Source organism: Jaculus jaculus, chromosome 5 (genome assembly GCF_020740685.1).
Source record: "Jaculus jaculus isolate mJacJac1 chromosome 5, mJacJac1.mat.Y.cur, whole genome shotgun sequence".
Lineage (NCBI taxonomy): Eukaryota > Metazoa > Chordata > Mammalia > Rodentia > Dipodidae > Jaculus > Jaculus jaculus.
In genome coordinates this window covers 134873317-134901240 of record NC_059106.1, presented here as the reverse complement: position 1 = coordinate 134901240, position 27924 = coordinate 134873317, and the positions used below count along the sequence as shown (strand labels likewise).

At 43.6% G+C, this 27924-nt stretch overlaps 1 protein-coding gene across 2 annotated transcripts; it reads left to right on the top strand.

Moving 5' to 3' along the window:
- Positions 1–217: 217 nt before the first annotated feature.
- On the top strand, positions 218–27717 carry Kng1 (kininogen 1). 2 transcript variants are annotated; one of them, XM_004654294.2, is made up of 11 exons: positions 226–655; positions 3743–3856; positions 7148–7232; positions 10636–10808; positions 13353–13460; positions 15184–15268; positions 17734–17906; positions 23153–23260; positions 23381–23467; positions 25141–25218; positions 27482–27717. In XM_004654294.2, exons 1-11 carry the CDS (start codon positions 461–463, stop codon positions 27560–27562), a joined length of 1287 nt encoding a protein of 428 aa, XP_004654351.2. In that variant the 5' UTR covers positions 226–460; the 3' UTR covers positions 27563–27717. The 2 variants fall into 2 exon arrangements, with proteins under 2 accessions (XP_004654349.2, XP_004654351.2); XM_004654292.2 differs by lacking the exon at positions 27482–27717 and having other exon boundaries at positions 218–655; positions 25141–27401.
- Positions 27718–27924: the final 207 nt, after the last annotated feature.

Genomic DNA, 27924 nt, shown 5'->3' with positions numbered 1-27924 from the left:
CTTATGGGAATAGTGTCGGCCCCTTGGACATTGTTTATTCAGGCAGTGACCTTTGTAAATGGTGTTGGGAAAGTCACCAGGGAACAGCAGAGCGCTAGTTGGTGGCTTTTTCTCCTCCTGTACTTAGTTCTATTCTAATTTGCTGTACGAAATTGTGCAATCACTCGGAAAGGTGCTCTGCACCCCCACGTGCTTTCCAAATGCAAACGAGCAGGTCAACAACCCTGGTGTTGCAATGTTCCAGCCTGGAGTCTGCTTGGATAGCCCGTCAGGGCCACTGGCTCTTTTGGAAGAGCGCCAGCATTATATGACAGCAGGAATCCAAACAGGGCCAGAAGCATTGAGACAGAGAGAGAAGAGGACAGAGGCGACAAGAGGCTGGAGACCGTGAAGATCAGCATCGAAGTTGGCTTTGGATCCTTGGCAAACCACCCTCCCGTTTTAGAGAAAGTCGTAAATCATGAAACTGATTACCATCCTTTTCCTCTGCTCCAGGCTGCTCCTGAGTTTAAGCCAGGAAGTGGTCTCCCAGGAAGTTGACTGCGATGATGAGGATGTGTTTCAGGCCGTGGACGCCGCTTTGAAAAAGTATAACATTAGGAACCAGACTGGCAATCACTTTGTGTTGTACCGCATCACTGAAGCCACGAAGATGGTGAGTGACCTGTTTAACCATGAAGTCACTTTGGATTCATATATTTTTCACTTGAAGCCCACTGGATCGACCTCTCCCTCTCTCTCATTCTCTCTCTCTCTCTCTTTTATCTCTCTCTTCCTTCCCCTTTCCCCTCTCTTTTTCTCTCTCTGTCATATTATCACCCAGTAGCAATGACAGAGAACAAATGATTTAGGTAGGAGTGTATAGCTCTTGGGAAAAACCAACACCGTTCACCATTCTCTGGCCTAAAGGACAGCAGGCAGGAGGTTAACTAGTTCTTGCTCAACTAAGATTGGTTTCCTGGGTGGTCAGAAAAGCAATGTTCTGGGATGAAACATAACAGTGATAGATAGGGAAGTTTAAAAGGCATAATGGAGAAATCCAGGAGCTTAGCTTATAGCAAGAAGATTGACTGAGTCTCTGAAATGAAATACAAAAGCCTCCTAACCTTAAGTGAGAAAATTCTGTATGGGGTATGTATGTGAGGAATAAAGAATGAGACTTGCATGGTTCTGTTGCACTAGGCAAACTATCTACCATGAAACCTGTATGGCTGGTTCACTGAGAATTAATAGCAATATTTTTGTTTATTTTTTCTAGGTAGGGTTTCACTCTAGCCCAGGCTGACCTACAACTTACGCTGTAATCCCAGGCTAGCCTCTGACCACAGCCTCCCAAGTGCTGGGATTAAAAGGGTCCACCACCACGCCCAGCTAAGAGCAATTTTTTTCAGAGTTTGGGGGTGTTTTTTATTATGTGTGTTCTCTGTAAATATGTACGGGTATGAAAGCTGTATGTGCATGCCATGGCACATATATGGAGGTCTGAGGACAACTTTGGAGTGTCTGTCTTCTCCCTCCATCCTACTTGAGACAGTCACCCTTGTCATTTTGTTTTTGCTGCTTGGCATGAATGCCAGTCTAGTTGGCCTTCCAGATCCTCCTGACTCTGCTTCCCATTGCTGTAGGCACATTGAAATTACAGATGCATGTGCCATTTTGCATCTGGCTTTATGTGGGTTCTGGGGAGTCGAAGCTGGGCCAATAAGCTTGCAAGCAAGTACTTTCAACTGCTGAGCCATCTCCCAGATATTTGAGGGGCTTTTTTGTTGTTGTTTTAAGACAGAATGTCACATATATCAAACTGACCTATGTAGCTAAGGATGCCTTTGAACTTCTAATCCTCCTTCTTCTACCTCCTGAGCACTAGGATTATAAGTATGCACCACTAAGTCTAGTTTTATGTGCTGTTGGGGATCAAACCTAGGGTTTCATATATGCTAGGCAACAACTCTACCAATTAAATTACATCCCCAGCTCCTGTTTTAATTAGTTTTTAATATACTTTTATCTCTACATTGGTGCACTCAGGTAGGAAACAAATGCTGATAGGATGCACAATTAAAAAATAAATAAATAGGGCTGGAGAGATGGCTTAGCGGTTAAGCGCTTGCCTGTGAAGCCTAAGGACCCCAGTTCGAGGCTCGGTTCCCCAGGTCCCACATTAGCCAGATGCACAAGGGGGCGCACACGTCTGGAGTTCGTTTGCAGAGGCTGGAAGCCCTGGCGCGCCCATTCTCTCTCTCTCCCTCTATCTGTCTTTCTCTCTGTGTCTGTCGCTCTCAAATAAATAAATAAATAAATAAATAAATAAATAAATAAATAAATAAATAAATAAAATTAAAGGCGTACACTATCATGCCTGGCAAAATAAATAAATAAATAGATTCCCCGGGTGAGGCTGTGTATGCGTTTAATCTCAGCACTCAGGAGGAGGCTGAGGTAGGAGAATCACTGTGAGCTGGAGGCCAGCCTGCGGCTACAGTGAATTCCCAGTCAGCCTGGGCTAGAGTGAGACCCTACCTCAGAAAAACAAAACAAACAAAAAAGAAATTGTAAATTTGACTTTAAAGACAATTTTTGGATTGGTTAAGTAACTGGTTACTTCAGCAGTAAAAGCTCGGATCATGTGATATCATAAGGATAAAGAAGAAAAGTCCAAGGGACATAGGTTGTTTGTTTTCAGAAAATAAAGCTAAGCCAGTATAATGTGCAAGGAAGTCTGCTTCTTGGTGTTCTCAAGCAGTTGGTCATTAGTGTCTACAGTGGCTGATATATGCTGCATATGTGGGATTTGCTATAAAATGTCCATGCGGTCCTCCTCCCCTTCCTCATCACTAAGGAGCCGATCTAGTGCCTTCACATGCTAGGCAAGCTCTCTCCCACTAGGCAGCATCTAAGTGCCCCCTCCCCACTTTTGTTTTGAGGTAGGGTCTCACTCCAGCCCAGGCTGACCTGGTACTCACTATGTACTTTCAGGATTGCCTTGAACTCATGGTGATCCTCCTACCTCTGGCGTGTACCCTCACACCTGGCCTGCCCTTCTGTTTTTTTTTTTGAGAAAGGGTCTTACAATGTACCTCAGACTGGCCTCTTCCCGTCTCAGTCTCCTGTGTGCCAAGTATAGGCATGAGCCACCACACCGAGCTTCATTCCAGAGAGTTTTAAAGACACATATGTACGTGTAGATCAGTTTTTATCCAAAAGGGGGGAAAGAGCTAATACTATGGAAACTGCTTTGAAATCATTAAAACATAGTATTTGTAAGTATACTGTGAATAGTCTTCCAAATATGTGTGTGTGTATATAGATATATATATATGCAGGGTTTCACTCTAGCCCAGGCTTACCTAGTACTAGCTCTGTAGCCCAGGCTGGCCTCACAGTGATCCTCCTATCTTAGCCTCTCAAGTGCTGAGATTGAAGATGTGCTCCACCACCCCAAGCAGTATAGGGGCCAGGTGTGGTGGTGCACACCTTTAATCTCAGCAGGAGGCAGAGGAAGGAGGATCACCATGAGTTCAAGGCCACTCTGAGGCTACATAGTGAATTCCAGGTCAGCCTGGGCTAGAGTGAGACTCTACCTCAAAAAACAAAAACAACAACAACAACAACAAAGATTTTAAATAAATACTTGGCTGTCCTTGAATTAAATTAAGGTCAATACTTGTGGCTATGCCAGATCCCACTTTTTGCTTTTGGATCCACTGAATGAACTCTAAATGTAATTGGTTGTCTTTCTTAGGTTGGCTCTGAAACATTTTATTCCCTCAAGTACCAAATCAAGGAAGGCGACTGTTCTGTTCAAAGTACCAAATCCTGGCAAGACTGTGACTACAAGATGCCCGCTGTGGAGGCCGTAAGTGTGCTCCTGATTCTCCCCAGATTTCTGGATCAAGCCTGCAAGATCTCACACAATTTCAATTAAGTTAGTTTTAAGCTGATGCATAAAAACAAAACAGATGTGCATACAATGGAGTTGCAACCTGATAATTTGACACATGTTAGTGTGATCTAAATCAAAGTAAATCGATCTATCTCCTCAAACATTTATCAGGTCCTTATGGTGAAAGATACGCAAAATCCTTTCTTCTAGCTTTTTGAATGTATAGGATATTAATTATAGTATGATTGAAATGTGTAGTATATTAATTATAATGTACAATACATATTATATATTATAGCATATATATTATATATATAGTATATAATAGCATATGACACCTCACTTGCCAGGCGTGGTGGCGCACACCTTTAATCCCAGCCCTCAGGAGGCAGAGGTAGGAGGATCACTGTGAGTGTGAAGCCAGCCTGGGACTACAGAGTGAGTTCCAGGTCGGCCTGAGTTAGAGTGAAACCTTACCCTGAAAAACAACAACAAAATGTGAGATCGCATTCCTCAGATTGTAGGAGAATGAAATGGGATAAATTATACAAAGGCACATAAAGGATCTTGTTGACAATAGCCATCTCGAAGAAAAAACAGACCTGGCATACCGCCTCTTGCTGTGTTGCCGTGAGGAAGGGAGGAGGGAGGCAGTTAACTGCATGAGAAACAAGCTTTTCTTCTCACTGGCCGTGGGGGATATTGGTGTCCTCTGTGTGTTTTGCACGTGACAGACAGCCACTGGAGACCAGGGTTGCCAGGCTGGCTCTGCCTCCCCAGCCTGCTACCTAGCAGGTGGGATCATCAGCTCCTGCATCCTGCATGGCCAGCTTCTCTTTCCAGGGCCGTGGACACAGCAAGAAGCGGGCTTTAATCCCACATAGCAGCGTCTGTCACTTAGAAGTCCAGTGGGTGTCATTGAAGAATGACAAGGCAAAGCAAGAGCACAAACATGTTCGATGCTAACAGTGGACAATTGCTGATAATTAAACGTCTCCAGTGTGATGCTCCATTCCCATTCTCACGTTATGTGTGGGGGCATATTTACTCTAACTTCCTTTTGTTTGGTTGGTTTTTTGAGGTCAGACTTTGCTCCAGACGAGGCTAACCTGGAATTCACTATGTAGTGTCAGGCTGGCCTCAAACTCACAACAATGTACTCTGACACATGAGTATTAGTGGTCTGTAAAACGTAATCATGGAGCTGGGCGTGGTGGTGCACACCTTTAATCCCAGCACTCATGAGGCAGAGGTAGGAGGACCACCGTGAGTTCAAGGCCACCCTGAGACTACATAGCAAATTCTAGGTCAGCCTGGACTAGAGTGAAACCCTACCTTGAAAAACCAAAACAAACAAAAAAGTAATCATGGGCTGGAGAGATGGCTTAGCAGGTACAGCATTTGCCTGCAAATGCCAAAGGATCCTGGTTTGGCTCTCCAAGACCCACCTAAGCCAGATGCACAAGGGCGCATGCATCTAGAGGTTGTTTTCAGTGGCTCAAGGCCCTGGTGTGCCCATTCTCTCTCTCTCTCTCTTTCTCTCTGCCTCTTTCAAATAAAATATATATATATATATATATATATATATATATATATATATATATATATATATATATATATTTTTAGTTTTTTGAGGTAGGGTGTCACTCTGGCTCAGGCTGACCTGGAATTCACTATGTAGTCTCAGGGTGGCCTCGAACTCTCAGTGATCCTCCTACCTCTGCCTCCTGAGTGCTGAGATTAAAGGTATGTGCCAACACGCCTGGCTTTAAAATATATATATATTTTAAAGTAATCATGATCAGGTATGGCGGTGCCCACCTTTAATCCAAGCACTGGGGATGCTGAGGTAGGAGGAGTTCCAGGTCAGCCTGGGCTAAAGAGAGATCCTACCTTGAGAAAAACACAAAACAAGAGCTGGGCATGGTGGTGCACACCTTTAATCTCAGCACTGGGGAGCCTGAGGTAGGTGGAACACTGTGAGTTCAAGACCACCCTGGGACCCCATAGTGAATTCCAGGTCAGCCTGGACTAAAGTGAAACCCTACCTCAAAAAACAACAAAAAAATACTAGGTTATAAAAATATTCATTATTGTGCCTCAAAACTGTTAGGACAGGTGGCTGGAGAGATGGCTTAGTGGTTAAGGTGTTTGTCTGCAAAGCTAAAGGACCCCAGGTGGACTCTCCAGGACCAAAGTAAGCAAGATGCACAAGGGGATGCATGCATCTGGTATTCGCTGGAGGCCCTGGCACACCCATTCCCTCTCTCTCTCTCTCCCTCCCTCCCTCTTTCTCTCTCTCAAATAAATAGATAAAAATATGGCAATCCTCCTACCTCTGCCTCCCAAGTACTGGGATTAAAGGCATGCACCACCTCGTCTGGCTAAAAATAAAATATTTTTTAATTATTTTTTTGGTTTATTTTTATTTGTTTATTTGAAAGCGACAGAGAAAGAGAGAGAGAGAGAATGGGCACGCCAGGGCTTCCAGCCACTGTAAATGAACTCCAGATGCGTGCGCCCCCTTGTGCATCTGGCTAATGTGGGTTCTGGGGAATCAAGCCTCAAACCAGGGTCCTTAGGCTTCACAGGCAAGCATTTAACCACTGAGCCATCTCTCCAGCCCTAAAATATATTTTTTAAAAGACTGCTAGGACAGAAATTCAAAGGCTACAAAGAACTCAACACTAAAGTAGACTGCCAACAGATCTACTGTGGCTCAGGAAACATTATGAAAGAGGGGACAGAAAGATTGTAAGAGCCAGAGTGGGTAGGAATGCCCTGGGGCATGGTCCCTCCACTACCCCATAGGGATGACTGTTGCCTTCTTGACACTACAGTGAATATCATAACCCCAGTGAGGAGGGCCCAGGGAACTGGGCAAGGGGATAAAAGAGTGTAATCTATTCATACTGTATATATGTATGTATGTATATATATGTATGTGTATGCATATATATATATTTGTATATATAATAAATTTTTTAAAACTCCACTAGGAAAAAAAAAAATCTTTTCTTTTTTTTTTCTTTCTTTGGTTTTTCAAGGTAGGATCTCCCTCTATCCCAGGCTGACCTGGAATTCACTATGTAGTCTCAGGGTGGCCTTGAACTCATGGCATTCCTCTTACCTTCCCCCTCCCCCGTCGGTGCTGGGATTAAAGACTTGCTGGTACCACCATTCCTGACCTTTTTTTTTTTTTTTTTTTTAACAAAAGCCATATTTAGCAACATACAGCTAATTGGTCTCTTTCTTTTCTTTTAGGCCACAGGAGAGTGCACAGCCACCGTGGGGAAAAGAAGTAATAACAAATTCTCTGTAGCTACTCAGACGTGCAAAATTACTCCAGGTAGCTGATACATCCGGTGGCACGGCCCTGGTGGTGGGGGCAGGGATTAATCATTTCTATGTGCCAGGAATGCAACCCAGGTCAACCAGACCACTGCCCTCTCCCAGAGATGGCAGTAGTAATGCCATTGGCAGTGGGGGAGCACGGTGTGTGTGCTGGGGTGGAGCGGCACAGTCCTGGGATCGGGCCAGGCTTGTGCCAATCACCCCCCAGAACTCTCCCAACTCTTTGCTGTGTGCCAGGTTGTGTCCAGCGTGTGAGGGCTTGACAGAGGACGGCTCTGCCCTGGCCTGGAATCCTTCAGGGCTTTTCGTCACATTCCTTTTTCTTTCTTTTTTATTTTTTCTTTTCTTCCTCTTTTTATTTTTCTTGTTTCTTTTTTTGAGGTTTGGTTTTTTTTGCCTCCCAAGTGCTGGGATTAAAGGCATGCGCCACCATTCCCGGCTCTTAAAATGTATTTTTATTAATTTTTTTTTCATTTTATTTTATTTTATTTTAAATTTTTATTAGCATTTTCCATGATTATAAAAAAATATCCCATGGTAATTCCTTCCCTCCCCCACACACACACACTTTCCCCTTTGAAATTCCATTCTCCATCATATTACCTCCCCATCACAATCATTGTATTGATTATTTTTTTATTTTATTTTAAAATTTTTTTTAATTTTTAAATTTTTATTAACATTTTCCATGATTATAAAAAAAAAATCCGGGCTGGAGAGATGGCTTAGCAGTTAAGTGCTTGCCTGTGAAGCCTAAGGACCCCGGTTCGAGGCTCGGTTCCCCAGGTCCCACGTTAGCCAGATGCACAAGGGGGCGCACGCGTCTGGAGTTCGTTTGCAGAGGCTGGAAGCCCTGGCGCGCCCATTCTCTCTCTCTCCCTCTATCTGTCTTTCTCTCTGTGTCTGTAGCTCTCAAATAAATAAAAATTAAAAATAAATAAATAAATAAATCCCATGGTAATTCCCTCCCTCCCCCCTGACACTTTCCCCTTTGAAATTCCATTCTCCATCATATTACCTCCCTATCTCAATCATGGTATTAATTTTTTTTTGACATTTTTTGCGTTTAATCCCAGCATTTAGGGGGCAGAGGTAGGAGAATCACCATGGATTCAAGGCCACCCTGAGACTACATAGTGAACTCCAGGTCAGCCTGAGCTAGTGTGAGACTCTACCTCCAAAAACCAAAAATAAATAAATAAATAAATAATGAATTGTAAGATATTTTATATTTATTTATTAAAGAGAGAGAATGGATGCACCAAGACCTCTAGCCACTGCAATCGAAGTCCAGGCACATGCGCCACCATGTACTTCTGGCTTAAGTGGATTCTGGGGAGTCGAACGTAGGCCCTTAGGCTTTTAGGCATGCACCTTAACAACTAAGCCATCTCGCCAGCCCAGTAAAAATAAATTCAAAAAATAAAAATTGGCCGGGTGTGATGGCGCACACCTTTAATCCTACCACTTAGGAGGCAGAGGTAGGTGAGTCACCATGAGTTCGAGGCCAACCTGAGATGACACAGTGAATTCCAGGGCAGCTTGGGCTACAGCAAGACCCTACCTCGAAAAACTAATAAAATAAAATAGCCAGATGTGGTGGCGCACGCCTTTAATCCCAGCACTTGGGAGGCAGAGGTAGGAGGATCACTGTGAGTTTGAGGCCACTCTGAGACTACATAGTGAATTCCAGGTCAGGCTGAGCTAGAGTGAGACCTTACCTTAGGAAAAAAAATAATAAAAATAAAAACTGGCCACGCATGGTGGTGCATGCCTTTAATTCCAGCACTTGGGAGGCAGAGATAGGGGGATTGCCATGAGTTTGAGGCCACTCTGAGGAAACATAGTGAATTTCAGGTCAGTCTGAGCTGGAGTGAGGCCTCAATTCACCAAAACAACAACAATAAAAAATAAATAATAAATAAATAAAAACTGGCCCAAGGTGCAGCAAACTAGCCCTGGCCTTGTCTTCACCTCTTCTGCTGTTTTTTGTTTGCTGTTTTTGTTTCTGTTATTTCCATATTTGAAAAAGAGGCAAAGATGCAGATACAAAAGGAGAGAGGGAGAGAGTATGGGCCCACCAGGGCCTCCTGCCACAGCAAAAGAGCCCCACATGCATGTGCCACTTTGGAGTTTTGGCTTTATGTGGGTGCTGGGGAACTGAACCCCAGTGGTCAGGCTCTGCACGCGGTTCCTCTTTCTTACCGCAGACTAGTCTTTGCTCCCTTCAGAGGCTCAGGGAGCCCTGGCTGTGCGGCCAATCTCTCAGCTACGAGTGCTTTCCTGGAGAGGGGTTACAGCTGTCAACAGATTTGCCAAAGACTTCATGCGCTTTAACTTCTGAAGGTCGTTAGGAACCACAGGCCTAGAGAGTGAAGACCAAAGGCCAGCGCAGCATTCTCTCTGCTCTTACCTCAAATTACGCCACCTGGCATCCCTCTTGAACTCTGGTAAAAAAAAAAAAAAAAAAAAAAGAAAGAAAGACTGGAGAGATGGCTTAGCGGTTAAGCGCTTGCCTGTCAAGCCTAAGGACCCAGGTTCGAGGCTCGATTTCCCAGGACCCACGTTAGCCAGATGCACAAGGGGCGCATGCGTCTGGAGGTCCTTTGCAGTGGCTGGAGGCCCTGGCACGCCCATTCTCTATCTATCTATCGGCCTCTTTCTCTCTCTGTCGCTCTCAAAAAAAAAAAAAAAAAGCACACATAGCACATCCCACCCCACCCCACCTTGCCCATCGGTCCCTCTCCCCACACCCTGGCACCTATGTTGTCAGCTTGTCCTTAGCTTGGGCATCCTCGTCTTTTTGTCAGAAGCCTTCCCTGATCTCGCTCTGGACTTCTGTCTTTCCAAACCCTTGCTGAATCAGTCTGTCTGTCCCACCTGGCTTTTATCTTCTGAGAAGTGACCATTCGCGAGTTCTCATACCCCAGCCCAGCACCTGGCATGTCACAGCAGGTGCAGACGAGCCTGGAGGAAAGGGATCTCTGGGTGGCTAAAGAGAAAGCCGCTGTGCCATTCACATGAAAACAGAGGGGAGCAACCATGACCTCCTACCCCTCAGTGCTTTGTTGTAGGTGACAAAGTCCTAAATGCAAATATCTAACATATGTTAAAATATTGTGTGACGGGAAGAATTCAAAAGCAAACCTTTTTTAGGGAACTTCTGTTAAAATATTGTGTAATGTAAAGAATTTAAAAGCAAATTTTTGGGGGGACTACTGTTCTTGGGTTTTTGTTTTGTTTTGGTTTTTTTGGTTTTGGTTTTTGGTTTCTAATGTGTGTAGGATTTACTGGGACATTTGCTTATGGGGTTTTCTCAGCGGTCTCCTGGGGGGAGGACTCTAGCTGAGTGCTCACTTTCATTGTTAATGCTGCCTCCCTGCCTGCTCTTTGTTAAGCTGAAGGCTCCATAGTGACGGCCCAGTACACCTGCCTCGGTTGCGTGCACCCCATATCCACTGACAGCCCAGAACTCGAGCCTGTTTTGAGACACGCCATTCAACATTTCAACAATAACACTGAGCATTCCCACCTCTTTGCTCTTGGAGAAGTAAAAAAAGCCCGAAGACAGGTTTGATTTTTTTTAATTTTTACGTCACATGATATGGTTAAAATTTTGTTAGATTAGAATTTTGGCACCTAGAGTAACTGGCAAAAGCAAGGCTGAGTGTGATTGATGCAGGCATGGTACTGAGCGCAGCTGTGTGTTGATCTCTGAAGGCAAGGAGCTTCCTTCTTGGTCCAGGTGAGTAGAGCAGTGTAATTTGGAAAAAAGGAAAGGTACCTGTCCAACTCCCTTCCCTTAGACTTTGTTTGTAAGAAGCAAGTAGTAAACCCCGCTTGGTGGCGCACACCTTTAATCCCAGCCAGCACTCGGGAGGCAGAGGTAGGAGGATTGCAGTGAGTTTGAAGCCATCCTGAGACTACATAGTGAATTCCAGGTCAGCCTGGGATAGAGTGAGAACCTACCTTGAAAAGCCAAAAAAAGAAAGAAAAAATGGAACAAAGAAACAAGTAGTGATGGGCCGCAGAGATGGCTTAGCAGTTAAGGCATTTGCCTGCAAAGCCAAAGGACCTTGATTCAATTCCCCAGTACCCACATAAGGCCAGATGCACAAAGTGGAGCATGCATCTGGAGTTTGTTTGCAGTGGCTGGAGGCCCTGATGTACCCATTCTCTCTCTATCTCCCCCCACAAATAAAAACTATTTTAAAAATACTAAATTGGCTGGGCGTGGTGGCGCATGCCTTTAATCCCAGCACTTGGGAGGCAGAGGTAAGAGGATCACTGAGAGTTTGAAGCCACCCTGAAAGTACATAGTTAATTCCAGGTCAGGCTGGACCAGAGTGAGACCCTACATCAAAAAACAAACAAAAAAAAAAAACTAAATTGTTTCCAAAAAGTGTCATAAATTTCTGAATACATTCCAAATTACAGTGCTCATATCTTCAAGGAGAGTGAAAGGAAAGGGAATAGCTGGGCTGGAGAGATGACTTAGTGGTTAAGGAGCTTGTCTGCAAAGTCTAAAGATCCAGGGTCGATTCTTTAAATACTGTGTAAGCCAGATGCACATGGCGCAGACATCTGGAGTTTGTTTGTAGTGACTAAAGACCCTGGTGCACCCATTCTCTCTCTTTCTCTTCCTCTCTTTGTCTCTAATAAATAAAGAAAAATTAAAACTTTGAAAAAAGAAAAGTTTAAAAAAGAAAGGAAATAGCTAATAATCTGATTTTTTAAAAATGTATTAGCATAGCCAGGCATGGTGGCACACACCTTTAATCCCAGCATTTGAGAGGCAGAGGTAAGAAAATTTCCATGAGTTTGAGGCCAGCCTGGGACTACAGAGTAAATTCCAGATCAGCCTACCTTAAAAAAGCAAACAAAGGAAAACCATTACAAATGAAGATCCTGGGCTGGAGAGAGGGTGTAGTGGTTAAGGCGCTTACCTGTGAAGCCTAAAGACTCATGTTTGGGGCTGGAGAGATGGCGTAGTGGTTAAGGTGCATGCCTGTGAAGCCTAAAGACTCATGTTTGACTCTCCAGGTCCCACGTAAGTCAGACACACAAAGTGACACAAGTACTCAAGGTTACACGCGTCTGAAGTTCCGCTGCAGTGGCTGGAGGCCCTGGCATGCTAATTCTCTCTCTCAATCTCAATCTCTCTCATTAAAAGAAAAAGAAAAAAAAAAAAACAGTCTTTTGGGCTTGCCAAAAAAAAAGATATACATATGAGAAAGAACATGCGATTTTTGTCTTTCTGGGCCTGGGTTACTTCAGAAAGTATATACATTTTTTTCCAATAATCTGATCTAAAACTCCTTTTTTTTTTTTTTTCAAAGTAGGATCTTGCTCTAGCCCAGGCTGTACTGGAATTCACAATAATAGTCTCAGGGTGACATCAAACTCATGGTGATCTACTCATGGCGATCTTCTAACCTCTGCCTCCCAAATGCTGGGATTAAAGACATGTGCCACCACACCCAGCTTTTTGTTTGTTTGGTTTGGTTTGTTTGCTTGCTTGTTTACCCCTATGTTCTTATCGGCTCCTTCACTGAGTCTTTTCCAAGAGTCAACTAATTCCTATGGAGTTCAGCTTCTTGGAAATCGTTCTTTAGCAAGTATCATTCTCTGCATTTAGTTTGACTTGCCCCTCTTTGAGACCTGTTTTTACCCCATTATATCCATGTATACCTGTCAGCATGGGACCCACTGAGAACAGAGCAGGCGAAATCTCTCTACCTGGCCACAGGCCCAGCTTCCCAGTTCTCCTGTCTTCAAGGGCATTGTTATTTCAAAAGATTCAATAAAACATTTTCTCCTGGAGACCTGGAACAGGAGAGATTCCTATGACTTATTTATGGAAATAGAGAAACTCTTTTATATATTAATTTTCATTTGTACATAACAGGTATATCAGAGAGATAGGTGTGTGTGTGTGTGAGTATGTGTGAGTAACCAAGTGCTCAATATTCATTGAGTAGTGCTTTTGTGTACTAATAATAAATTTTGGAGTACTTATATACAACTCAGTGTTTTAAGATCCTGTTAACTTTTCTGTCTCACCATTAATAATGTTTAAACTTCCCTTTAAGCACTCAATGCACAATCATTTCAGGTGGTGGCTGGATGGAACTTTGAACTTACCTACACAATTGTGCAAACTAATTGTTCCAAGAAGAATTTTCTGTTCTTAACTCCAGACTGCAAATCCCTTTTGAACGGGGTAAGTGTGCATAAATTTAGTGCTAAAGTCCTTAACAACTTGTGAGCAGTATCTACGGGCATAGGAACTATCAAGCTGCGTGGGAAGGCTGTTGCTAAAATCGAGATGTCACTTAGCGTTTCACAGTCACATGTGCTGGGGATCGCTGGAGCTCTTGCTGCCCGTCAAGCTCGCGCACCCAGAGAACCTGCACATCTTTCAATAAGTATCCCTAGGCTATTGCAGGGATTAGGACTGGCCTGAGAGAAATGATGGCCTTGGGGGCACGTTGTCATCGTGTGACTTCACACCCTCCTCTTCTCCCTTCCTCGCTGCGTGCGCCGTGCTCTTGCAGGGGTGTCTAGATCTCCCCAGGACAATTCCTCACTTCCAACTCTTCTGCTTATTTCCATGCCTGCTTCTACTTTTTGTTCTTGTTGTTGTTATTTTTGTTCTTGTTTTTTCAAGGTTCAGTCTCACTCTAGCCCAGGCTGACCTGGAATTCACTATGTAGTCTCAGGGTGGCCTCGAATTCACAGTGATCCGCCTACCTGGGTCTCTAGAGTGCTGGGATTAAAGGTGTGTGCCAGCACACCTGGCTACCTTCATCTTTAATAAACACATTCTTTTTTTTATTTTTTTTAATTTTTAAATTTTTATTAACATTTTAATAAACACATTCTTTTTATTGGTTTTTTGTTGTTGTTGTTGTCTGTTTGTTTCTGAGGTAGGGTCTCGCTCTAGCCCAGGTGGACCTGGAATTCACTGTTTAGGCTCAAGGTGGCCTTGAACTCACGGTGACCCTCCTACCTCTGACTCCTGAGTGTTGGGATTAAGGGTGTTTACCACCGTGCCCCATTCTGAGTTTCTAACACTTTATATTCCTATTATGACAACTTGACATTTTAATGATTATGCTGAAATGGTGCCTGTCGAGGTGTCTCTGCTACTGAATATTAAGAGGATGAGCATGAGACCTTCCTAGGAGCGTTTCTGGACATGTTCCCATCTAGTGGTTCCGCTTCTAAAGTTCTGTTTTATAGCAGAGGGGAAAAAAAAAAAAAGAGCCAGGCATGGTGGGGCACACCTTTAATCCCAGCACTTGGGAGGCAGAGGTAGGAGGATAGCTGTGAGTTCAAGGCCACCCTGAGACTACATAGTGAATTCCAGGTCAGCATAGGATAGAGTGAGACTCTACCTTAGAAAAAAAAAAAAAAAAGTAAAATGCTAATTTGGTGTTATTTTATTAGAAAATATTTAAATAAGGTTTTTGTAGCATTATGAACTAGTTATGCATATTATAGTATATCCATATGGCAGAATATATTGTTTGTAGTGTTTTTGCTACCAATAAAATTATTGCAATATATTAAGTAAAAAGCAAACAAAAAACTACATATATGGAAGAATTCATCCAAATTCATCAAATATGTAAACTAAAATTAATACAAACATAAAAAAATGAAAGAAGGGGCTGGAAAGATGGCTTAGCAGTTAAGGCACTTGCCTACAAAGCCTAAGAACCGAGGTTCAACCCCCCCCCCAGGACTCACATAAGCCAAGGCTAGTGTTATTGATAGTATTACCTATTTCTTATTTTCTCTTGTTTGTGGTTAAGCTATGTTTCATTTATTTTTCTTTTTTGTCCTGTATGGAATGACTTGGAAAGTGGACATACTGTCTTTTAATTTTACTAGTAGTTTATTCTCAACACTGACTTTAATTTGTGCCTTTAAAAACCCAGGATGTTGGTGAGTGTACAGATAATACGTACATGAATCCTGAGCTAAAAATCGCTGCCTTCTCCCAGAACTGTGACCTTTATCCAGGTGAGAGATAACACAGACACCCCAACGGTAAGACAGCACTGATGGTGTAACCGTGGTCCCACACGGCCCCCCTTGCTTGTCCACGTGTGCTGTGACTGTTGTGGCCGGCAGTCCTCTGGAGGTGTCCAGAGGAACACAGTGACAGAGGGACGATTTATGTTCTCTGGTCAAAGCTGGCCTTTGAGCACAATGCCGGCCGGAGGTCTTTCTTTTCTATTGCACTTATTTGCAGGCATTTCAGTGTGTGTGTGAGCACTCTGGGGTCACTGCAAACAAATGTCAGACACATGGGCCACTTTGCACCCAGTTTCACATGTACTCTGGGGAGTCAAACCAGGAATGATAGGATTTGCCAGAAAGCACCTCATCTTCCCAGTTTCCACCAGCTGGATTTTTTTTTCTTTGATTTTGGTTTGGTTTGGTTTTTGGTTTTCAAGGCAAGGTCCCACTCTAGTCTAGGCTGACCTAGACTTCACTATGTGGACCCAGGGTGGCCTTGAACTCATGATAATCTTCCTACCTCTGCCTCCTGAGTGCTGGGATTAAAGGCGCGCACCACCATGCCCAGCCATTTCCTTTCTCCTTTCTTTCTTTCTTTCTGAGAGAGGAAAAGAGAGAAAGAGGCAGATAAAGAGAAAATAGGTGCACCAAGGCCTCCAGCCACTGTAAATAAATTCCAGACACGTGCACCACCTTGGGCATCTGGCTTACATGGGTCCTGGGGAATTGAACCTGGTCCTTTGGCTTTGCAGGAAAGTGCCTTAACCGCTAAGACATCTCTCCAGTCCTCTTTGATTGCTCTTTTATTTTGAGACAGGGTGTCACTCTACCTTGGGCTAACTTAACTTGGAACTCACTTAGCTGGATTTCCTTATGTACATATTGCTTTTAAGTCTGATGATGTAAGTTGGAGAGAACTGTATCTCATTTTTAAAAAAAACTATTGTATTTATTTATATATTGGAGAGAAAGAGGAAGAGGAAGATATACATAGAGAGAATAGGTGTACCAGGGCCTCCAGCCACTGCAAACAAACTCCAAACCCATGTGTCACCCTGTGCATCTGGCTTATGTGGGTACTGAGAAATTGAACCTGGGTTCTTAGGCTTTGCAGGCAAGCACCTTAACTGCTAAGCCACCTTTCCAGCCTCCCCTGTATACCATTTTTAACTACTCAGAAAAAAAAAGCCTTGTCAGGTGAGGTGGTGCATGCCTTTAATCCCAGCACTCAGGAGGCTGAGGTAGGAGGATCCCTGTGAGTTTGAGGCCAGCCTGAGACTACAGTGCAAATTCCAGATCAGCCTGGATAGACAGACTGAGGCCCAATCTTGATGAAAGAAGGAAGAAAAAAAAAACAGGAAAGAAAGGAGAGAGAGAGAAAAAGAAAAAAGAAAGAAAAAATGTCTTTCAATTCCAATTAAAGGCATTGTGTGTGTGCTTATTATAATGGGGTGGCAGAGAGGAAATAGTATGAAAAGATTATGGTCAAGACAGTATTTTAGTCACAAGAGTTGGCTTTTCTCATGCTTGGAAAATACTTGTATACCTTCCACAGCGACAAGTTTCATCAATGCTGCCTGCTTTCCAGAACCACAGGACTGAACATCGTCCCATGAGTGTCATTCCTTTAAATTAAGCATTGCTTTTTAGTTTCCCTCAGAGGTACAAAACTTTAAACTAGATATAGTGGGACGTGCCTATAAACCCAGCGTTGGGGAGGTGGCAGGTGTGTCAGAGGTACACAGTGCTCTAGATTGAGTTCAAGGCTAACCTCAGCTACATGAACCCTGTCTTTACAAAAAATAAAAAAAATAAAAGGCGAGGGCTGAAGAGATGGCTTAGCAAGTAAGGCATATGCCTGTGTAGCCAAATAGGACCAAGGTTCGATTCCCAAGGACCCACGTAAGCCAGCTACATAAGGTGGTACAAGGTGGAGTTCGTATGCAGTGGCTGAAGACCTGGTGCACCCATTCTGTTTCTCCCTCTATCTGCCTCTTTCTCCCTCTCTCAAATAAATAAGTTAATTAAAAAATATTTTTTAAACCAGGCATGGTGGTGCACACCTTTAATCCCAGCACTCAGGATGCTGAGGTAGGAGGATTGCCATGAGTTCGAGGCCACCCTGAGACCCCATAGTGAATTCCAGGTCAGCCTGGGCTAGAGCGAGACCCTACCTCGAAAAAACAAAACAACAGCAAAAAATTAAAATGGCAACATTTCAGGAAAAATACAGCACATAGTACATTGAGTCAACAACCTCTGGATGAATATGTTTCCTGAAACGCCCTGGGCAGTGAGTTGGGGAGAGGAGAAAGCCCGGAAGTGGGTGGCAGGCCACCTTTCCTTACCAGCATCTGGGTTAGCATCGGTCCTTGAAGACATGAGATGATGGATCTTGTAAGGAACAGGCCCAGGCTAGGCTGCGCCCATGGTATACATGCTGACTTCAATTCTGATTCTTGCAGGGGAGGACTTGGTACAACCTCTTCCCAAGCACTGCCCTGGCTGCCCCCGGGAAATCCCTGTGGACAGCCCCGAACTGAAGGAAGCACTTACGCATTCCATCTTAAAGCTTAATGCGGAGAACAACTCAACTTTCTATTTCAAGATTGAAACTGTGAAAAGAGCTACATCACAGGTCTGTAAATGATGTTACAAAACCGAGGATGCTGTACTCTATGCGAAAACTGCTTGCTAATTGGCTCTGGATTGGGAAACAGGATTTAGTAGTTTTTTGCTTTTTCCTTTTGTTATTTGTTCGTTTTGGTTTTTTGAGGTACTCTTACTCTAGTCCGGGCTGACCTGGAATTCACTGTGTAGTCTCTGGGTGGCCTTGAACTCATGGTGATCCTCCTATCTCTACCTCCCCGAGTGCTGGGATTAAAGGCGTGCGCCACCACATCTGGCTCAGTAGTTTAGTAGGTTTAAATTCTGTACCCCAATTCTGATTCATGTTTGATGTATGATTTTTTTTTTTTTTTTGAAGTAGGGTCTCACTCAGCCTAGTCTGACCTAGAACTCACAAAAATCTTCCTATATCTGCCTCCCAAATGCTGGGATTAAAGGTGTGCATCCACCAGGCCCTGCTTTTGAGCAAGTATCTTAAAGTACTCTCTTTGTTTCCTACTGCAATGGCTGGTTGAAGGTCAAATAAGATAATGTATAGCAAATCCCTTTTCAAACTTTAAACACTATATAAATAATAGCAACTACTATGTAATTAACAAAACTCAGGCTAGGAACAACTAGACAATTTTTTTATTCTTTTGCTTTTTCCAGGTAGGGTCTCACTCTGTTCCAGGCTGACCTGGAATTAACTCCGTCATCTCAGGGTGGCCTTGAACTCATGGCAATCCTCCTACCTCTGCCTCCGAGTGCTGGGATTAAAGGCGTGCGCCACCACACCCGGCTGAGACTTTTTTTTTTTTCTATTCCTTTCTATGACTCATCCCTCATTAAAAGGACAGGCACACATCTTTAATTCCAGCACTCAGGAGGCAGAGGTAGCAGGATCACTGTGGGTTCAAGGCCATTCTGAGAAAACATAGTGAATTCCAGGTCAGCCTGGACTAAAGTGAGACCTTACCTCAAAAAATAAGGGCGGGGGTCTGGAGAGATAGCTTAGCAATTAAGACTCACCTGCGAAGCCTAAGGACTCATGTTCAACTCTCCAGGTCCTACATAAGGCAGACACACAATGATGCAGGCACACAAGGTGCACAAGAGGGGGCACTTGCATCTGGAATGTGATCGCAGTAGCTGGAGGCCCTAGTGTGGCAATTATCTCCTTCTCTTTCTCAGTCACTCTCTCACTCCCAGGGGGGAAAAAAAAATTAGTGCAGGGCATGGTGATGCCCAATGCTCAGGAAGCTGGGATATCAGAATTACCACAGGCTTGAGGTCAAGCTGCATAGTCAATTCCAGGATAGTATGGTCTATAAAGCAAGGCAATACAGGCTGGAGAGATGGCTCAGTGGTTAAAGGTGCTTGCTTGTAAAGTCCACTGGCCCATGTTTGATTCCCCAGTACCCCATAAAGCCAGACACACAGACGCACATGCATCTGGAGTTCATTTGCAGCAGTAAGAAGCTCTAGCACACTCATTCTTTCTCTTTTTCCCTCCCTCTTTGTTGAATAAGTAAATAAAACATTAATATCATACTTTATTTCATATATATATATATATATATATATATATGTATATATATATATATATATTTGTTTTGTTTTTCAAGGTAGGGTCTCACTCTAGCTCAGACTGACCTGGAATTCACTATGTAGTCTCAAACTCATGGTGATCCTCCTACTTCTGCCTCCCAAGTGCTGAGATGAAAGGCGGGTGCAACCATGCCCAGCTAAAATATTTTATTTTTGTTTATTCATTTGAGAGAAAGGCAGAGAGATAGAGAATGGGTATGCCAGCCCTATATTATATTTTTATAGATGTTTTATAATATTTGGGTTAGAGAGATGGTTTAGTGGTTAAGGTGCTTGTCTATGAAGCCTAAGGACCCAGGTTCAAGTCCCCAGAACCCTCATGAGCCAGATGTTCATGGTGGTGCATGAGTCTGGAGTGGCTAGAGGCCTTGGCATACCCATTCTTTCTCTTTCTCTCTCTAAGTGAATAAATAAATAAATAAAAATGTAATGTATATAGTATAATATAATACAAAAGAACAACAGAAAACCGCTTGGGCTTAGCCATTCCAGTAATCCGTTGTCATTGATTGGACTCTGCTCTCATCTCACCATGTTGTTTCTCCACTGTTTCCACTGCCTGGGATGCACATCTCTTACCTCTGGGGTATCATCTCTCCTTTCATGCCCTATCCTAGCAAAGGATCAGGGGTGCCTTCATCTGGGGGTCACAGCTCTACCACAGCCTCCGTCCTTGGTGACTCAGGTGTCATTCAAACCTACTCAGCCTTTGTAACCCCATCTGTAAAATGAGTGGCTACATTAGAGGAGCTGGAATTCCTGCCAACTCTGGTAGTCTATGACCAACAAGTTCAGGGACATTCAAAACTGGCTTCCATGAATACAAGCTAAAGAAAAATAGACAAACTAGACCAAATTACTACAGAAAGACAGCATGATCCTTATAATCTAATCTAGTGAGGAAATTCTCACTTAAAAGTTCCTATTTATTTATTTTATTTTATTTTATTTTATTTTATTTTTGGTTTTTCGAGGTAGGGTCTCACTCTGGCTCAGGCTGACCTGGAATTCACTATGTAGTCTCAGGGTGGCCTCGAACTCACGGTGATCCTCCTACCTCTGCCTCCCGAGTGCTGGGATTAAAGGCGTGCGCCACCACGCCCGGCTCCTATTTATTTTTTGCTGGGCATGGTAGTGCACGCCTTTAATCCCAACACTGGGGAGGCAGAGGTAGGAGGATTGCAGTGAGTTCAAGGCCACCCTGAGACTATGTAGCAAATCCCAGGTCAGCCTGGCCTAGAGTGAGATCCTACCTTAAAAAACCAAAGAAAAAAAGAAAGAAAAATTTCTATTTTTGGCTCAGTAATTGAGTATCTAGGAATCTAACATAGGAATTTGGGGCTGGAGAGATGGCTTAACAGTTAAGGCACTTAACTTCGAAGCCTAAGGATCCATGCTTGACTCTCCAGGTCCCACGTAAGTCAGACATACAAGGTGACGCATGTGCAAGATTGTACATGTGCACAGGTGGCTCATGCATATGGAGTTTGGTTAAATTGGCTGGAGGCCCTGGTGCACCAATTCTCTCTCTCTCTCTCTCTTGTTCTCACTCTCTCTCATTCCAAAGGTGGGGGGATGGCTTAGCATTTAAGGCACTTACCTACAAAGCCAGAGGACCCAGGTTTGATTCCCCAGGACCCACGTAAGACAGATGCACACGGTGGCACATGTATCTGGAGTTCGTTTGCAATGGCTGGATTCCCTGGCATGCCCTCTGTCTCTCTCTCTCTCGAATAAATAAATAAATAAATTTTTAAGGCCAGTCTGTTGGGCTTGCCTCAAAAAATTAAAATAAAATAGGAATCTTCATATGCAATATGATAGTCATATTAAATTTTAATGATAAGAACAAAAAATGTTAGCTGTGGAAATGCTGAATAGTAAAGGAAGGATTAGGTAATATCTGGCAGATCCTTACAATGGAATGTTGAACATTTTTGTAAGGGGTGTTCCTGTGGAAATGTCTTGTGCTTTAATGTTGAACTGAAAAAAAAGGGGCATAAAATGAGTGTACGTTATGTTCTGAACTGCATTATAGAAAAGTACAGAAAGCAATACTGAAGAGACATGAATCCGCATGTGATAGGTGGATAGTGTTGGGCCTTCCAAAGAGACAATGCTTCAGACCATCCATAGTGGTCATTCGCAGAGCTGGCACAATGGGTTTGTTTTCATCTTTTTAACCTCCTGTGCTAGTCTTCCAATGAAAAAGAGTAAACAGACATATTAATAAAGTAAATCATAACTGACACTGTGACACAGGACACGGTATGACACAGACCCTCATTCCTGTCTCAGGTACCCCACTGCTCCCCCTCTCCACCACCAGTGACCCACATCCATGGTAGGCTGCTGTGTCAGCTTGGCTTTTCACTTGAAGTTTCTGGATCCTTATGAAATTCCCTTATTCTTTTCTGTTGTTGCTGTTGTTTTGTTTGTTTTTGTTTTTCTTTTCTTTTTCTTTTTTCTTTTTTCTTCTTGTTTTTGTTTTTCAAGGTAAGGTCTCACTGTAGCCCAGGCTGACCTGGAATTCACTATGTAGTCTCAGGGTGGCGATCCTCCTACCTCTGCCTTAAAGGCGTGTACCACCACCACCCAGCACCCTTATTCTTAATATACGAATTGTGTGCCACCGATTGTACGTTTGAGGTTTGCTGTTAAGAAAGGAGCCCTGAAGCCGGACATGGTGGCACACGCCTTTAATCCCAGCATTCGGGAGGCAGAGGTAGGAGGATCACTGTGAGTTCAAAGCCACCCTGAGACTCCATAGTGAATTCCAGGTCAGCCTGGGCTAGAGTGAAAACCTACCTCAAAAAAAAAAAAAAAAAGAAAAAGAAAAGAAAGGAGCCCTGAAAGAAAGAGAGAAAGAGAGGGAGAGAAGAAGGGAAGGAAGGAAGAAAGGGAAGGGAGGAGAGGTAGGGAAAGAGGGAGGAAGGAAGGAAAGAAAGGAAGGGAAGAAGGGAAGGAGGGAGGGAAGGAGGGAGGGAAGAAGGAAGGTGCCCTTCATTCTCAAAAATGTACACCTCAGTAGATACAGTTCTCTGCAGATTCACTGGTCGACGTTCTGGGGTGGAAGCTGGAAATTAGCTGATGAATTGGCCAACAACCACTCTCTAAATAGTCAATTTGTGGGCTGGAGAGATGGCTTAGTGGTTAAGGCATTTGCCTGCAAAGCCAAAGGATCCCGGTTCAATTCTCCAGGACCCACGTAAGCCAGATGCACTAGAGGGCACATGCATCTGGAATTTGTTTGCAGTGGCTGGAGGCCCTGGCACGCCCATTCTCTCTCTCTCTCTCTCTCTCTCAAATAAATAATATTTGTAAAATAAATAAATAAATAAATAGTCAATTTGCCAACTTACTAGTGAGGTTTTTTTGTTTTTTTTCGAGGTAGGGTCACTCTAGCCCAGACTGACCTGGAATTCACTATGTAGTTTCAGGGTGGCCTCAAACTCATGGCGATTCTCCTACCTCTGCCTCCTGAGTACTGGGATTAAAGCCAGATGCACAAAGTAGTGCATACATCTGGAGTTCATCTGCAGAGGAAAGGGGTGGGCTCACTCACTCTCTCTCTCTCAAATAAATCAATAAGTAAACAATTTTTAAACTATAACTTATTACACAAATAATCATAAAGCTATTATGTTGTTCTAATTAATTTTCCAGGTGGTAGGTGGGCAGAAATTTTATATTGAATTCACAGCCAGGGAGACCACCTGTTCCAAGGAAAGCAACACAGAATTGACAGAAGCTTGTGAGATCAACAGCCTTGGGGTGAGTGGTAACGCAGTAGTCTGCTTTTTCACTGAAAATGTATTTGGTGTTTTAAGTATCACTTGCTCAGTATTTCGTGACTAACATTGTTTCTCTTTTGGCTTCTGTTCTCATGAGTAGCAAAGTCTAAGCTGCAGTGCTAATGTTTACATGAGGCTTTGGGAGAACAAAATTTTCCCCACCGTCAACTGTCAACCACTAGACATGGTACGTTTTCACTACAGTCAGCTTGGGGTCAATTCTGCTATTCTGCAAAGCTGTGTTTTGCGGATTAAAAATGAGTCATAAAGCCGGACGTGATGGCACGTGCCTTTAATCCCAGCAGTTGGGAGGCAGAGGTAGGAGGATTGCCATGAGTTCGAGGCCACCCTGAGACTCCATAGTGAATTCCAGGTCAGCCTGGGCTACCGTGAGACCCTACCTCAAAAAACAAAAAATGAGTCATTACTGAAATGAGTAGAGAGAGGTATCTAACTTTTATAAGTGGCAAGAAATCTTAAATTTCTATGTTAATCTTGCTTTATTTTATTTTTATTTGCTGATTTACTTGATAAAGAGAGAGAGGGAAAGAAAGAATGGGCATGCCAGGGCCTCTAGCCACTACAAATGAACAGACATAAGCAGCACCTTGTGCATCTGGCTTACTTGGATACTGGGGAATAGAACCTGGGTCCTTAGTCTTCACAGGCAAGCACCTTAACCACTAAGCCATCCCTCCAACACATTTTTGCTTTTTTTGTTTGTTTGTTTGTTTGTTTTTTCGAGGTAGGGTCTCACTGTGGTCCAGGCTGACCTGGAATTAATTATGTAGTTTCAGCGTGGGCCTGAACTCATGGCAATCCTCCTACCTCTGCCTCCCAAGTGCTGGGATTAAAGGTGTGCGCCACCACGCCCAGCAACATTCTTGCTTTTTATAAAAGCTCAAAAGGACAGCAACAAACCTCTCATTTTACCCACTGTCAGTGTTCCCTGGAAGCCATTGTGGGCCAGTATTGAGGAACTGTCTGTACTACAGGATGCTAACCCTAGCCACAAGCCTTCCAGGTGCGCCCGGGGCACCCACAGCTCTCACAGACTCTGCTTCTAGTCAAGGAGCTGTGGGAGAAATGCAAAGCCTGTGTTTTAAAAAGATCTCCTAAAGATTCATACCCATGATTCAGGTCTGAAAAAACTCAGTTTTTTCATCATCTTTTTTAGATCTGTCAAGAGCCCAGGTGATAAACAGCACTTTCTCCTTTGTCAAAGATGAGACGTGTAAGATTGGAAAGACTCGGAGGTCCCAGAGTGAATGACATTACTGTTCCCTCTGTCACAGGCACTCTGAAGAAAGCTTCCCTCGCATTTTCCATTAACCCTCCCTAAAGCCCTGGGAGGCCGCTTCTTGCTCTGATTTGGCAGGAGTATGAAGCTTGTGGTGCTTATATCCAGCGTAGGTCAAGTCAGAGCTCATCCTTTGCCCCAGGGTCCTGATTATTAGAGGGGTCCTGCCTGACTTCAAAGTCCCTACCTTTTATCAGGGAAAAAAAGTCCACAATTCCCTATCTTTAATGCAAATTGCCTCTTCTCCCTTTTTCTGGTTCAGGTTCTTGCCATAATATACGGTATAGCTCAATGTTATTTTGAAAAAAGACTTCAGCCAGGCGTGGTGGCGCAGGCCTTTAATCCCAGCATTCAGGAGGCAGAGGTAGGAGGATAGCCCTGAGTTCAAGGCCAGCCTGAGATTACACAGTGAATTCCAGGTCAGCCTAGGCTAGAGCAAAACCCTACCTCAGGAAAAAAAAAAAAAAAAAAAAAGAGCATTGTGTGATCTCAGACTCTTCTTTCTTCGTGGACAGTGTGGTTTTCACAGTAACAAATTCATCTTAATATTTCCTTTCTAGAATATAATGATGAGAAGGCCTCCAGGTTTTTCACCTTTCCGAGCAGTAAAAGTACAGGAAACCAACGAAGGAACAACTGTAAGTTCACCCTATACTTCCATGGTACCTGACCAAGAAGAGCAGGATGCAGAAAATGAACAAGTACCCAACCATGGGCATGGCCAGTTCCATAAAAAGCATACAAAACATGGCATTGACCGTAGCCAAAAACTTGAGCATGACCAAGACCATGGGCACCAAAAGGGGCTTGGCCTTGGTCACGGACAACAACCCAAACTTAAGCATATCCTTAAACACCAAAGGGGACATGGCCTTGGCCATGAGCATGAAATGGAACATGACCTGTCTCACAAGCATAGGCATGGCCGTGGCCATGGAAAACATAAAAATAAAGACAAAAGCACTGGGAAGCTCTCTGAGCAGAAAGCAGAGCATTGGGCAAGCTCTTCTGAAGATAGTCCCACAGCTTCTGCACAGATACAAGAGGCCACAAAGGGGCCCACCCTCCGCCCTCCCCTAGCCTGGCCAGGGGAGACAGTCACCTCCTCTAGCTTTCAGGATTCCGATCTCATTGAAGCTGGGATGCCTCACATAGCCCCGTCTCCCACCGAGCTCAGTGATGACTGGATTCCTGATATCCGGATAGAACCAGATAGCCTTTCATTTAAGGTGATACCTGATTTTCCAGAAACAACCTCCCCCAGATGTCCTGGACGTCCCTGGAAGGCAGTTAGTGAAGAGAATCCAACCACACAGATGAAAGAATATGATGATTTTGATCTCTCTGATGCTCTGTCTTAACTTAGGCAGCCATGGGTGTTCATTTAACACTTCATACTCCCCTCTCCCTCATGCCCAAACACAAATATCAAGGTCCTGATCCAAGACATCAAACCCATAGAACTTCAGAACACTCTAGAGAGTCATGGTGAGCCTCCCATGGGGTGTGTTGGTGGGGGGAACTCCATCAGATTCTACAAACTGAATGTCATCATTTTAAATCTTGTCTGAGCTTCCCTCAGGGGTTTTTCTAAACTAGCATTGGAAGCAGCCTACTATAATTTGTCTCTGAAAATGATTGTGTATCTTAAAATGTACATTATCAGTTTCCATACAATGCTTCTTACCATTCTGAATAAAATGTGATACCTACTCCCTAAGTATGTATGAAAATCAGGGAAACAGACTAAATATGACATTTTTGTTTGTTTGTTGTCAAGGTAGAGTCTTACTTTAGCCCAGGCTTACCTGGAACTCACAGTGATTCTCCTGCCTCTTCCTCTCAAACACAAACTGGCCAAAGGGAAGGAAAGAAAAAAGTAAATTAACTGATTTTCTGTTTCCAAAACAGAATAGTTATGTCAAAGCATACTCCCTCTGGCCCGGTTATTCTGAGAATTCCTTTTCTGTACACAACTATGTCTTGCAAGCCAATATTCTTTATTTACTCTTTGCCCCCAGGCTTTCAAGTAGCAGTTTTCTGTTTCTTTATAGCTAAGTTTAGATATAACAGTTCTCAATTTCAGAAGCTCTTAGTCTAATGATAAGGGTGAAAAACAGGCTTGCTAAGGCAATCTTTTCTTTTTATAATTGGCAAGGGAACGTAATGCAAACTTTGTTCACAATTTTTTTTTTTTTTTTTGAGGTCGGTTCTGACTCTAGCCCAGGCTGACCTGGAACTTACTGTGTAGTCTAAGGCTGACCTTGAACTCACAGTGATCCTCTTACCTCAGCTACTCTGTTCTGGGTTTAAAGGATTGTGCCAATACGGCCTGTTTGCTCACAAATTTCTGAGCAAATTCCATATCCTCTCTTTAAAATTGCATCATCTTCTTGCTATGACATTAGAGGTCATTGAATTTTACAACAGAGAATAATATGATTATCTTTTATTACCTTATAATGCAAGGAAAAACATGTATTTTACAATGCATGCTATACTTTTGCTTTTGTTTTGTTTTTCTGAGTCTCACTGTTGCCCATTCTGAGCTGAAACTCATTCTCTATCCCCAGACTGACCTTGAACTCATAGCAATCCTCCTACCTCAGCCTCCTCAAGTGCTGGAACTAAAGGCAGGTGCCATCACGCTCTGCTCCAGGCTAAACTTTTGCCCAGTGAAACAAAAGACAGCTTCAAGGAGCTATTCCCCACCTGTTGCTTATGCCACTGCTATTTGAATTTGTGGGAATCATTTGAGTCCCCAGTTTTTATTTCAGTTCAAATATTGTCTGCACTCTTTAATAAAGAATCCATGATACAAGGACCTTGCCAACTGATTGTATCACTTTTGAAGATGTTAAACAGGAATACCTGATTAACAGAGTTTTACTATGCTTACAGAGGCTCCTCAGGTCCTGCGAGTACAAGGGCCACCCCCAAAAGGCAGGGGCAGAGCCAACGTCCAAGAGAGAGGTCTCTTGACCAGTGGGCAGAGTCGTCACACCTGGCACAGTAGCCCCAGCGGCCCCTGCCAACAGCCTGAGAGGAAGGACGAGAAGACACGTGGGGAGAAAGCTTAATAGAAGAGTTCCCTCCTGTCTCAGCTCCAGGGGGAAATAAAGTTCACACTTGATGAATTCACGGTGGTTTCCTTTCAGCCACACACACCTGTGGCAAGTTCTAGCTACCCGAGCGGCAGCTCTGTCCACACTCACTCTGGAACATTGACTGTAAACTAGACAGCATCCTTAGATGGGACTTCCTTCTACCAAGAGTATCCTGAGGTTAGGGAGTCATGCTTCTGCTGGTAATCTTTCTTTCCCGGCTTCTCCTTTTTGTTTGTT